General features: G+C 42.2%; 1 protein-coding gene across 1 annotated transcript in view; it reads left to right on the plus strand.

The window, feature by feature from the left end:
• TAF5L (TATA-box binding protein associated factor 5 like) overlaps positions 1 to 13,945 on the plus strand; it is a 31,286-nt gene extending 17,341 nt beyond the window's left edge. The window contains exons 3-5 of the mRNA XM_048843902.2: positions 1,449 to 1,553; positions 4,277 to 5,001; positions 11,974 to 13,945. Of these exons, the coding sequence (XP_048699859.2) occupies positions 1,449 to 1,553; positions 4,277 to 5,001; positions 11,974 to 12,771 (1,628 nt within the window). The 3' untranslated portion in view covers positions 12,772 to 13,945. The remainder of the gene's footprint in view (positions 1 to 1,448; positions 1,554 to 4,276; positions 5,002 to 11,973) is intronic.
• Positions 13,946 to 14,431: the final 486 nt, after the last annotated feature.

Genomic DNA, 14,431 nt, shown 5'->3' on the forward strand with positions numbered 1-14,431 from the left:
GCCCTCTGTCCCCCCAGGGATGTGGTGCCAGCCGCTTCTGAGAGTGGCGTGGGGCCTGCGGCACCACAGGGGACAATCCCGTGAGCCGGATCCAAAGCCCTGAGGGGCCGGATCCGGCCTGCGGGCCGTAGTTTGCCCACCCCTGGCTTAGAATCTCAGAGACCTGGGTATAGGTGTAGGAAGTGGAAGATTTTGGTTTTCCTTCCTCTGATGGGGATCCCTTCTTTGAATACGTCAGAGCTATCTTTACCAGAGTTAATATTGATCTTTCTGAAAAACAATGTAATACCTATTTTTCTGGCCATGGCGTGTGTTTGTCAAAACAAAACTCCATTGGAAAGGTAGTCACAAGCACCACTACAAGGTCTTTTTCTTCCCTACTGCAAATTACTCCATATTTTGTATCATGTAGGCTGGTAAAAAGATACTGCCCAGATCAGTTGGTGGATACAGCTCTGCTATAGCATGTGTGTGTGGGGCCAGGGCAGGGGGTTGGGGTGTGGGAGGGAGTGCGGAGTGTGGGTTGGGGTGTGGTGTGCAGGAACGGGCTCAGGGCAAGGGATTGGGGCAGAGGAGGGTGTGGGGTGTATGAAGGGGGTTGGAGTGCAGGAGGGGTGCAGAGTGCAGGAGGTGGCTCAGGGCAGGGGTGCAGGAGGAGTGCGGACTGTGGGAGGGAGCTCAGGGCAGGGGGTTAGGGTGCAGGAGGGGTGTGGGGTGCAGCAGGGGGCTCAGGGCAGGAGGTTGGGGTGCAGGTTGCTGCAGGGGGCTCTGGGCAGGGAGTCAGGGAAACATGAGAGCATAAGGATACGTTTTGATAAAAACTAGATGTTTGACGAAGTAAAGGTATGAGTTTGTGAGCATTGATTCTTTGGTGGGATTTCTAGACACTGCTGTAATACAGATAAATTGTGATTGGTAAGCAGTCCCCTATACTCAAGAAATTTGATAATCTGATTTAATATCCTCAATTGTAGAACTCAGATTCTCTGGAAATTCCTCACTTCGTGTGATAGATTCATTTGAGAGAGAAACACAAGTTTGCTTCAATAAGAATGATTTATTTTAGCACACACAGAGTTGTAGGACTGTGCTGAATTATCTAGTAGCAATCTAAAGGGATCTGTAACAATGTTTTGAGACAGAGAACTTTGTGCTTTATTTGAAAATTAAACAGTGGGTAAGTAACTATTGTTTCTTGTCAAGCTTTCAGTACAGTACTTAATGTGTGCAACCTTTGTCCTTTTCCATTTTCCCTAGTTTATGTAATTTTGGATTAATAGTTTGTCAAATGCCCCATGAGACCGTATCTAATGCTTTGGATTACATGGCCCACATTCATCCTGAAATGTTGTCTCTTTGGTTGCATTTTGTTTAGTTTTGTGCTATGAATTTTGACACTTTGAGATACAAACACCCTTGGATTCTAATTTTTTTTTTTATTCCCCCAGTCCAATCTGAATCTGGTTGTGCCAACGTAGTGTCTGCAGCTCCCTGCATGGCAGAGCCACAGCAATATGAAGTACAGTTTGGACGATTACGCAGTTTTCTCACAGGTAAGCAGCTGCAGGAGGAGGATAGCAGATTCTGGACAGGCAGTATACATTTTTAATTTTGTATAGCGTACAGTGTTCGCTCAAAGTCTTTAAAATTCTTTTTTGAATGGGTGACTTTGTGTCAAGAGACCTAAATCTGAAGTCCTGTAGCTTTAGTGAGTAAAGGAACTCGACCACTTACCTTTAAAAACAAGTAAAACAAATTAACATTTAAGATTACTGCAACTGAAAGATTAGAGAGAGAAATATTTATCTTTTTCAGTATGTTTACTCTGTGCATTTGACAGCACTTTGAGCATAGTCAGTTTTGCTGTTTCCCTTCTCAGTCGGTCAGTTTACCCTCATGTTTGTGTGGATCTTCCATGCAGCAACAGGAGAGCGGGAGAGGTGTATTATTTTTTTAAGAAATTAAAAAAGGAAAGTGTGATTGTAAAATCACTAAAATTGACAGATCATTTTAGAGGGAGATGTAGTACTATTCTATTTCTGTTCTCTTTAGCTTTTCAGACATTGTGGTATCTGACTGCCTGAAGCTATTTTTAACTCACGTTTTGATTGCCTAGATCTTAAGGGGAACTGTGTTCCTTTAAATTTACCTGAGCATTGCTCCAAAGTTTTTAGGATGAGAGGATGTGGGGAGGAAACCAACAACATTATCACTGTGTGCCCCCAAAAAGAAGGAAAAATTGATCTTTCTAGAAACGAAAAGACCGTTGGGGGGTAGGTAGCAGTAAAAAATGGGAGGAGCTTCCAGGGAAAGGAGTACAGAAGAGGCCAATCAAAGTGTTGTGTGTGACTGCCACCCTTCATGGCTGTAGGGAGAGCTCTATTGATTCCAGTTATATTTAAGTTAGGATTAATATTCCTGCTGGAGTTGAGGAGGGTTAGTTGGGAAGATTTCCCATCATGATATATAATGTAGCTGGTCTGTAGACTTATCGTGACCATCAATAATGCAATGGTACCAAACTACTGTATGCTTTTATGATTTGGCGGGTGGAGATAGTATTGAAAAGTGTGGACATTCTTTTCAGGATTGCAGGTAAACCTCATGTATTAGACACGGGGAGCAGTTTTCTTAGCATCTTCTCTTTGAGGCTCACAGGTGCCCTTTAAGACCGCCTTCAAGGCTCCAACTGTCAGCTCCTTTCCCCTTTTCTAACCCCTTCTGTTTTGGTTTTGATCTTACCTGCTTGATCCACTTCTGACTTGAACTTTAACCTACTTTCGTATCTGCATCCGTGATGTGTAACCTGCAGCCAGGCAGCCAAATGGAGCCCACCAAGGGCTTGCTTCCTGCCATCTTTGTCTCCACTGGCACTGAAAAGCTGCTGTTGCACATTTCTCAGCAGTGCATTCCTGTAGGGCTCCTGCAGTTCCCATTCTCTCCCACCCTCATTCCTGCCAAATGGTAGCCTCTTCTTCAGTGAGGTCCTGCTCCTCTCAGCACTTCTGAGGCATGGGAATGGAACAGAGCACCATCTGGCAGCTTGGGAGTTCAGCATGTGCAAAGCACTAATTGGTTGTCCATGACCTGGGAGAGAAGGGAGAAAGAATGCAGAGGGGGGAGAGGCTTACAAAAGGAGACAGAGAGAGAGGTAAAATGGCAGGATGGAAAGGAAAACGTGTTGGAAGAATACTTAGGTTCTTTTCCATTGTCTTTTCTCATTGATTTGAAAGGAAAAAGAGAAAATGATGTATGGAAAGATAAGAGGCAGAGAGAAATGGGAATAAAGAAATAAAAAGGGATGAAAAAGACCCGCCTTTAAGGCTTTTAAAATATATTTTGTTCCATTCATCTGAATGCATCATACTCAAATGTTGAGGCTTGAGCTGGTGGTAAATTGCTGTTGTGGCCCTGTATGCTGCCAAGGCTTTTGTGGCACTGCTTGGCATGCTACAGCTCCCTGCAGCCAGTTTAACCCGGGAGAAAAACAGCCCCAAGCAGCTGGCTTAAAAGGGGTGGAGTTGTTACACAGATATAGTCTTGTCAAAGTACAGTGCATCCCCATCAGGTGTACATGACACTGTGTTCTAGAAATTACTATTGGGATTTGTTTTGGCTAACGAGAGAGAGAACAGGGACAGAAATAAAACTGTGGAGCACAGCGTGTTGCAGTACGTTTTCAAAATAAACTGTGAGGATGTTCCTCTTCCTTCATTTGCGAATCAATTCCATGCATTTAAAAAAAACCAAACTCAAGTTATACTGAAGTTGGGAAAACCACTCAGTACAGGCCCCAATAAAGGAGGTAAATAATTCTGTGTTAAACATCACAGAGGTCTGGTGTACAAATATGTTTTTTAACGTATCCTAATCTTAAAGTGCAATTATTTCAGTACATAGAGCATTTAAAATAGGAAAATTTTCTTCTAAATTCATAAAAGAAATTCCAGCTGTCATGTTGCTTATGGTGTGTATTTTAATAAATTGGCCTTAATTGAAAGGGCTCTTAGTAACAGAAGTAAGCTATTTCAAAATGAATTCTATGTTGACAGTCTCCCTCTAGCTGAGCTGAAAATGTATTTTAAATCAGAGATGGAATAGATTCCCTATACCCCCTTTAGGGACACCAAGTATTTATTTAGAAACACCAACAGAAGGCTAGACATTTGTCTTCTTACGCCATTGAAGGCAGCTTGAATAAATTGTCTTGATTTATATTCCTAGCAGAAAATAGATTGAGAGAAACCATAATGCTTGTTGTTGTGTTTTGATTTAGATTCAGATTCCCAGCACAGCCATGAAGTGATGCCTCTTCTGTATCCCCTTTTCGTCTACCTCCATCTTAACATGGTCCAAAATGGCCTAAAGAGCACAGTGGACAGTTTCTATAGTCGCTTCCATGGGATGTTCTTGCAGAATGCCAGCCAGAAGGATATCATTGAGCAGTTGCAGACTACTCTGACAATTCAAGACATCCTGTCCAACTTCAAGCTCCGGGCATTTCTGGACAACAAGTATGTTATCCGCCTTCAAGAAGACAGCTACAACTACCTTCTCCGCTACCTCCAAAGTGACAACAACAATGCTCTTTGCAAGGTTCTCACCTTGCACATTCACCTGGATGTGCAGCCTGCCAAGAGGACGGACTACCAGCTATATGCCAGTGGCAGCTCCTCACGCAACGAGAGCAATGGCCTGGAAACGACAGACATGCCTGCTTCCATACTGCAGAATGAAGCAGCGCTGGATTTACTTCAGGACAGCATTAAACGAGTCAAGGACGGGCCTCCTTCACTAACCACCATATGTTTCTATGCCTTCTATAACACAGAGCAGTTGCTGAACACAGCAGAGATCTCGCCGGATAGCAAGCTGCTTGCTGCTGGGTTTGATAATTCTTGTGTAAAGCTGTGGAGCTTGCGATCCAGGAAGTTAAAATCTGAGCCTCATCTTGTAGACGTGTCCAGAATCCGTCTGGCTTGTGACATCGTGGATGAGGAGGTCTGAATATCCTTATTTTTCACCCTATACATTTTGGAATGTGTGAAGACTATTTATATTAGAAAGGCTAAAAGAAATGTTTTCTAATTTGAGTGTGGGAATAGGGCTTCATGGAACAGGGGAGAGGAACTGTGAGGGCACTGAAAAGCTGAATGACCTTGAATCTGCTCCACCCCAATATGAAAGTCTTTTATGAGCTACTGCCATCCCTCTCTTCTCCTGCAGCAGCCCTTAATGCAGAGAGCTGTGGGAGGATTTTATGTGGACAAGCTCAGGCAGCAGCCTGCCAGTCCTAGCTGCTTTTTTCCTGCTCCCTCTGTACTTGGCTCAGCCACTAGAACACATGCAACCTGGCACCATTGAACCGCTAGTGGAGGCCCAACCCCCAGAAACATGTAGCCTGCGAGTGAGGCTGGAGGGATACCAGGAGCGAATAACAGTGAATAAGACAATACAAAGCAAAATTAACAGGGAAAACAAGACAAGAAAGGGGAAAAGGAGCAGGCAGAAGAGGGTAGGAGATAGAAAATGGACAGAAAAAGAAGAGAGCAGAAGGGGTCTGGGCCTGGTGTGAGGAGTCATGGAAGTGGGAGCCATGCCCGTTTCTCAAACTGTCTCAAGGGAGGCTCCAAAAAGGTTGAGAACCTGTGATTTAACAGATGAGCGGGTAAATGGTTAGTCTAGAGAAAGTATGCAGAACTGTCTATATTAAGGAAACTGCATTGTAGAAATGTAAGAGACTTGCTAGTCTATCTTTGTAATGTTTGAGAGGAGAATGATGTGTATCTCTTTGCATACTTGGCCTTCACCCCAAGGCGTTGCTAGATGGCATCATCTAGTTTATTCCACATCTCTTTTAGTGAGTGCCAATTGCCCCATTTCTGCCCTCCCATTGCAGCCACCCATGTGGCACCTTGCATCTGATTAGGAGATCAGGACTTGTGACTCTGACTTTCTTTAATCATCCTTCAAAGCAAGGCGTCCTTCATTCTTGTGCTCAGCAGCTTCCTGTGAGAACATCCTCTCGCTACTGCTTTGCTATTTTGTGTTGCTCTTTAAAGAAAACCCAGTAGCATCTAGATAGTGAGGGACTGTTTACTTTGACATAGTAAAGAGAACTCAGAGCCCTAATTATGAGGAGGGATTGTTTTGTTTGTCATCTTGGGGCAGACTTCCAGGCTTAGTAGCAATGTGGCTCAGTACTCAGTATGACTTGAGTTAACCCGTTCAGGTGGGTGTACAAATTGGTAGCTTAGGCTATCCCAAGATCAGGCTGTGAACTACCTTCATCATAAGGTTCTGGGAGTCCATAGGACTTGTCACTTTGAATCAGTGCTCTGACAAATATGCAGATCACCTCAGATTGCCTTTTGGCTTCAGGCTGCCCTATGGTATATAAATTCCCTTGTTTACATATCTAACTTCTGAATAGCAAAACACTGCCAATGTATTTGGAGTGTATATTGCTTCTTGCTAGCAAGTGTTTACATACCATTACATGTATTCTGAAATGGCTTTGGAAGTCTGCGTGCAAATGGCTCTTGCTGATTATTTAACATTTGTGTCTATTGTAATATTTTTATGCAAATTTAAAACAATATCTTGTCAAAAATTAGCACACGTCCAAGCAATTTCTGCCCCACCACCTTCACCCACTGACCAAAAAACCCCCAGCCATCCTGACAGCAGGACCAAATTTTAGGAAAAACCTGGACGAACACGCTTCTTGCAACATGTCCTAAGATTGCCAAATTCTGGGCTAGAAAGAGAAAAAATTCCAGAATGGAGAGCCCACTAATGAGAATATGCTGCCACAGGAATCCAGGAGTTCAAACTTGAGAACAGGCATTCAGATACAACTGGGATGGAGGCCCTAAATACCTATATAGGCAGAGCAAGAGCATTCTGGCTGGTCGGAGCTGCCATGATGTGTGATAGTGAAAGGAAAGGCTGTATCTGGGAGAGCTGTTCATGTATAAATGATCAGTGACTGTGGAAAATATACAATACACAGGATAACATAGATTAAAAAGTACCTGGATGCTACAGCAATGAGTGCTTTAGAACAGCCTTTGGTGATGCCTCACTTTGGAGGTACAGGGTTTCTTTATTGTCTTGTTTTTCTTCCCTCACTCAAGATACTTTGGTTTTGGGGAGATTATTGCATTTCCTTAGTGCCTAAAGTAATTTGCCTTCAACTTTGTTTCTAATTTGCAGTAAACTAAATGGCTAAATTCAGTTTCTCATGATGTAAAATTGTAAGATTGCACCAGTGTTCAATAGATCGTTTGCTGTAACTGCACTGGTGGTACACTATCAGGTTTTTTATACATCTCTATGTATGAACAAAAAGAGACGTTCGGATATTAAAATAATTCCCATAGCATGAGTGTTACAGAAGTGCAATTGCTTCTATTTGGCACAATGCCCTAAAATTATTAGGGTCAAAAGGCTTTTCGCAGGTCTAATTTACATGGCTGAAAAGCAAGTTCCTTATTCAGTGTAATGCCCCAACATGCTGGTGATGTCTCATCTCTGAAGAGTACTGGAGGCTTCAGCCTGCCCTTTGGGGTAAGGCAAGTCCATTGTCTTTATAATCACATGTGTGATAGGCTTTATATTAATATTCTCTCATTTAGCTGTATACTCTCAGTCCAGTGTAATATGTGATTTTGCACCTGTGCAAATAGCCTCCTAATTGCCCTCTTTGTGATGTTGTCATGTAAGTGTCTAGGACTATATACATGAACAGCAAAAAATACTGCTTTTTGTTCCAGGCTGTAGGAGTGGTTGCTCCTAAACTCTGATGTGAAGTCAGACTCAGCTCTGCTTAAATTCTGCTCTGAAGATACTGAGTGGTAGGGGGCCTAGGAGTGGAGGAGAGGGGTTAACAGCCACTAGGTACCAGGCAGGAGGAATACTGGAGGAAGCAGCCTGAAGACTGTCCTGCAGAGTCTCTTTTCTAGCAGAGGGTAGGGGCTCTTCAAAGCAAGCGTCTTCCCCTGCTGTGCAGCTGTATGCAGGAATGGGGCTTCCCTCTTGAACACCTTAGGAGCTCTGCAGGACAAGAGAGATATTGTAGGTTTCCAAGATTATCTGCTGGTGGAGGGATGGGGGTGGAAGAATGAAATGCTGCCTGGCCCCAACATTGTTCCCATTAAAGATCTTGAGGCCTGGCTCACTTTCTAAGTGCTGCTGGGCAGAAGGGTATAGGGCTGGGTTTGGCCCTTTTTCCCAACATGTGACTGTGATGGAAGGGTTTGAGGATGAAATGTTTGTCATTTAAAAAAGAATAACTTCAGGGATTTTATATAAATGTTCCCAAAATTAATAAAAACAGACTGGCTCTAGGGACAATACTAAAAATAAAAAATTGCCCTGTGGGAGAAAATAGTTCTTTACTATTTGTGTGTGCACACGTGTGTATGCATGCTCATATTTACACACACACAAAATCACCTCCTATTAGTTTCAGGCAATATACCACAGCCTTAATTGTTTTCTCCACAAGTGTTGGTTGCTGCTCGGTGTGCATGTATGTCTGCAGGGAAACGGAGTCTCTCTGCTATTCTACCTGTCCTTCGGCCTGCTTTATGGGTCCTTCTCAAGTACCTGCATCTGCTGCTCATAGTTTTTTCCAAGTAGTGGCAGAGTAAAATTAAATCACCATGATTCTTGTTAGTTTAACTACTGCCCACAGAGATACAAACAGCAGCAGTGAAACTTACCAGAGTTAAATTAATGTCACACAGCAGCTGATGTAAGAGAAAGATTTGAGCATCAGCAAGGGCACATTGAGCTTGCTGTCTGTAGACTCGGGAAGATGACACTGCACTGGTTCACATTTGGAAGGTAACCTTTGCATCCAAAAGGGCTTTAAAAATAAAAACACTTCAGTTCTGTAGAAATCAAGTCCTTTACTTCCCTGGCGAAATTTCCTACTCACCAGTGGGGAGTAGATTTAAAAAAAAAAAAATCTCATACCAGAGATTGACATTTGGAAAGTTCTTTTAATACTTTCTTTTAAAAATTCTTTTTTTCTTTTTCAGACCGTATTATACAAATAATAAAATACAATTTTTAATGCATGTAGTTGGCTTGGAAAAGGGTAGTGTTTTGCATATTGAAATGTAGAGGAAACAAATTGTTCACACTGCTCTAACCTGCAGTAGTAACTTCTTTGGAAGGGATGATTGATATTCTCAGTTATGCTCAGTGCTATAATATATCAAAGAAAAGTATGTATTATCACATTTCATGTCTGGAGCAGTAATTCTGAAAAATTACTAAAGGAGAATGAAAAGGAGGACTTGTGGCACCTTAGAGACTAACAAATTTGTTTGAGCATAAGCTTTCGTGAGCTACAGCTCACTTCATCAGATGCATTCAGTGGAAAATACAGTGGGGAGATTTATATATACAGAGAACGTGAAACAATGGGTGTTACCATACACACTGTAACGAGAGTGATCAGGTAAGGTGAGCTATTACCAGCGGGGTGGGGGGGACACCTTTTGTAGTGATAATCAAAGTGGGCCATTTCCAGCAGTTAACAAGAAAGTCTGAGGAACAGCGGGAGCAGGGGGGAATAAACATGGGGAAATAGCTTTACTTTGTGTAATGATCCATCCACTCCCAGTCTTTATTCAAGCCTAAGTTAATTTTATCCAGTTTGCAAATTAATTCCAATTCAGCAGTCTCTCATTGGAGTCTGATTTTGAAGTTTTTTTGTTGAAGAATTTCCACTTTTAGGTCTGTAATCGAGTGACCAAAGAGATTGAAGTGAGGAGACTGGATTCCCCCACTCCCACAATTGATGACAGCGCAGGCCTAATTCTGTTACAGTTCTAACTGCTCCAAAGAGTCAAGAGAAGAGCAACAAAAATGATAAAGGGTTTAGAAAACAAGGAAAGGTTGAAAAAACGAGGCATGTTTAGTCTTGAGAAAAGAAGACTGAGGGGTGACCCAATAACAGTCTTCTAATATGTTAAGGACTGTTATACAGAGGACAGTGATCAATTGATCTCCGTGTCCGCTGAAGGTAGGACGAGAAGTAATGGGCTTAATCTGCAGCAAGGAGATTTAAGTTCGATACTAGGAAAAACTTCTAACTATAAGGGAAGTTAAGCTCTGGAATAGGCTTCCAGGGGAAAGTTGGAAGCATTAAAAACAAGTTGGACAAACACCTGTCAGAGATGGTTTAGGTTTACTTGGTCCTGCCACAGTGTAGGGGCCGGGACTGAGGACTTCTTGAGGTCCATTCCAGACATAAATTTCTATGATTCTGTGAAATACTCAACTAAAATACAATATGGAGTGTAGAATGTTCTTTGTGTGACACTGGAAACAAAGGAATGGAACTCAGTCCTCAACTAGTGAAAGATTTGTGGTCTGTAAATAACTGGGTGAATTTTTTGAGTACAGAAGAAGGTTACTGGAATGCGAGGTTACTTCTGAGCAGAAGAGAAGTGACACGTGCTTGCTGATAGTCTAGAAATCATAATTGATTGGGAAGGCATATAACTAAAATTCTGGATTTATGCATTTTACTAAAATTGCACTGTAAAATAGGAAACCTCAGTGGGCTCTTATTGGCAACTTTGTCAGGAATCGTAGGTTTGCAACTGATTAACATAATATGCTGCAGATTGCAAGCCCTGACCTTTAATATGGAGATGTGGCTCACTGACAGTGCAGGCTCCAGCAAGCAATGCTCCATCCAGGGCAGAGAAGGCCACTTGGCTAAAAATGGAGCTTTGCATGTAGGAACCAGTAGTCTCTGTGCCACACACCCATAATAGAGATTCAGTTGGCTGTAAACCAGATCATAAAATTCCCGTGGGTGCTGCTTTAATGAAGGAAAGATTTGTGACTTTATTATATTTCTTTTCAGAGTAGCAGCTGTGTTAAGTCTGTATCCTCAAAAAGAAAAGGAGTACTTGTGGCACCTTAGAGACTAACCAATTTATTTGAGCATAAGCTTTTGTGAGCTATCGCTCACTTCATCGGATGCATTGGGGAGGAGGAAATGCACAGTAGTATTGCTTATTGCTTGCCCTTCATTTCTTTTAGTCTGCTGCATCTTTTTTCTGCTAGGAGTCTGGGTTTCTTTTATCCAGAGTGACATACATTTCCAATAATAACTACACCAAAGCATCAGGTGCCAAAATCTGTTTCCACACTACTGCCAAGAGCTTAGTAGAGAGTGAGTAGGAAGTTACCAAATGAGTTTAGCAAGTGTGCCAAAGGAGGAGAAATTTGGAAAAGAATACATCTTAAAATAGCCTGTCTTGTCTATTTTAATATAATCTCAGGTCTTATCTACACAGGGCACTCAGGAAAATTAAACCAAATTAAATAAAGATGTGACTTTAGAGTGGATTAACTAAACCACATTAAACGCTTGTGTGGAATTCTTATTCAGAATTGAAGTGGCCTTAACTTGGTTTATGCAGTGTTGTTGTAGCCATGTTGGTCCCCAATAAAGACATTACCTCACGCACCTTGTCTCTTTAATTCGCTTTAGTTTAATTCACTTTGGAAGTGGACTAAGGTAAACCAAATTAAAGCCACTTTGATTCTGAATAAGAGCATCCCCCCAGGGTTTTTAGTGTAGTTTAATCCGCTTTATAAATTAAATTGGATTAACTTTCCTGAGCGTCTCCATGTAGACAAACCCTGAATTTAAGGTTCCTTCAGAGATGGGAATGGGGGTACGGAAAGTGAAGATAAAACCTTGATAAAACCAAAACCCTTTCAGCATGTCCGCAGAAGATCTAGCATGGAGCAAACATGCTCGAGAAGTGGACATTGCTACGTTACACAGAATGGATATCTGTAACTCTGCCACTAGTTCTCCATTTTTTGGTGGTGGCAAGGGAGAGGATCTTCTGAGATCACTTCAGACCACTCTTCACTTGTTGCTTCTCGTTCAACAAATAAATATCCTCTCTTGTTTTCTCCACTGTCCAGGAGGAAGATGATGACAATGTAGGCACAGAAATGAAGATACTGAGAGGACATTGTGGACCGGTGTATAGCACAAGGTTCCTATCAGACAGTTCGGGACTCTTATCTTGTTCTGAGGACATGTCCATCAGATACTGGGACCTTGGAAGTTTTACAAACACTGTGTTGTACCAAGGGCATGCCTACCCTGTCTGGGATTTGGACATAAGTCCTTGGAGCCTGTACTTTGCCAGTGGTTCCCACGACCGCACAGCAAGACTCTGGTCATTTGATCGGACATACCCACTGCGAATATATGCAGGCCACTTAGCAGATGTGGACTGTGTCAAGTTTCACCCCAATTCCAACTACTTGGCTACGGGATCCACAGACAAAACTGTGCGCTTATGGAGTACTCAACAGGGGAACTCTGTGCGCCTCTTCACAGGTCACCGTGGCCCTGTGCTAGCACTTGCATTTTCTCCCAATGGTAAGTATCTGGCTTCAGCAGGAGAAGACCAGCGGTTAAAGCTGTGGGACTTGGCATCTGGCACTCTTTACAAAGAACTGAGGGGGCACACGGACAATATAACCAGCCTTACTTTTAGTCCCGACAGCAGTTTGATTGCCTCTGCATCAATGGACAATTCTATTCGGGTTTGGGACATTCGGAACACATACTGCAATGCCCCTGCAGATGGTTCTTCCAGTGAACTGGTTGGTGTATATACTGGACAGATGAATAGTGTACTGAGCGTACAGTTTATGGCCTGTAATCTTCTTCTGGTGACTGGAATTGCACAAGAAAATCAGGAACATTAATTTTTTTAGGGAGGTGGGTGGGTGGGTGTATTGAATGCCAGAATCCATTACCAGCTAAGATTAAATTACTGACTGTGAAACACTTTCTTCCTCTCTCCCATTAGCAGACATGTTCAGAATGATGCAAATATTTTCAAATGGCTTTCCCATAAAATGACCTATACCGTTGAACAGAGAGAGAGGAAGAGGGAATGCAGAAAACTTTAACCTAGTCAGATACTGGTAGGGCAGGGGAAGAGGGGAAGAGAAAGCCTGTTGTCCAGTAGCTTGGGACAACCAAAAGCCTAGTCCAGACAAGTGAAATTATCAACTGGACAAGCTGCTGACCTGCACTTAAATATTCTGCATTGACTGAGGGCGTATCCTACCTACTATTAGCGGAGGCGTGAGTGTGCTCACATATGTGTAACTACTGGCCCAGTTGGCTTTTATTTTTTTCTGGTATTGCAGAGGACCAGAATTTAAGACCCTTATATTAAAAGAAAATGACTATTTACAGTAATGGTCCCAATCACTACAGCTCACAATAGCACTACTGAAGTGTTTTGGACTAATAATGTAAAAAAATTCACCTTTTTTAGTAAGGGGAGGGAAATCTGACATCATAACCCATCTCTGCATTATCATTTGGGTTCCATTCCTGGCACTGCCTGTGATATTTTGTAACTGTTCCTGATCCAGGAATTTGGGATTTTGCAAATCTGGTTGCACTGTGTTTTAGAGGTGGAGTGAGTAGGCGAGAGTAGTGATTTGGGGGTGATTAATAACTCACCCCGGCCGTAGAAGAGTGTGAGAGCCTGATGGAACTTAACAGCAGAAATTTGAACTCCTCATAGGAAAGGGCCATGTCTGCGCCTCACCAAAAATATTTCAGCAAATGGAAGTTGGCAATCTTCGGGGGATGGGAAGGGAACACAACGTGAAATGGAAAATAGTATTACTAAATTATTGTGCATACACAGAGGTAGCTTTGCCAGTGTTGGATTTTTCTCAAAATGTTGCAATATCAGTTATATGAACACTTTGTGAAACAAATCGTCAGCATTTAAAATCAGGATCCGAGGAGAAAGCAAGTCCTAATTTGTCATTTGGAGTGAAGATTAAATACTTCTGCTTTCTGGAAAGAGTTATTTTGTATTTTGTTTTCTATTAAAAGCATTTAGTTTAAAAAAAAGCATAAGTCTCTTTGTGGGAAATTTAGGGTTGCGCTGATTTGTGTGGAAGGTGAAGGCAGGTTCATTGGTTGGGTTACATCTCAATACGCTTTGCAGCAAGGAGTGTTGATGCTTGTTGTTGGTTATGCTGTACTAGTGCCCCATAACAGAACTAACGTTGATGGCAAGTAATGGAGTAGAACTGCCGCTAAAGGAACTCAAGTGTGGGATACCATACTTTTTGTCCTGAGATGTCCTGTCGTACACATCCCCCACAGTTTAAATGACCTGAAACTTAAATGTTTATAATTATTTTACATATTTTTGAGCAGCAAAATAAAGGCATGACCAAAATGTCTTTGGAGAAAATACTGTTACTATTAAAATGCTGATTGTCTCTGATATACACCTATATGTTATGGATCTGTATGAGTGGGATTCCCCCTTTCAGACCAAAAACAATCTGAGGATTGAATGAATGGCTTGTGGAACATGTAATGGAACAT

The sequence above is a fragment of the Caretta caretta genome, chromosome 3, assembly GCF_965140235.1.
Source record: "Caretta caretta isolate rCarCar2 chromosome 3, rCarCar1.hap1, whole genome shotgun sequence".
NCBI lineage: Eukaryota > Metazoa > Chordata > Testudines > Cheloniidae > Caretta > Caretta caretta.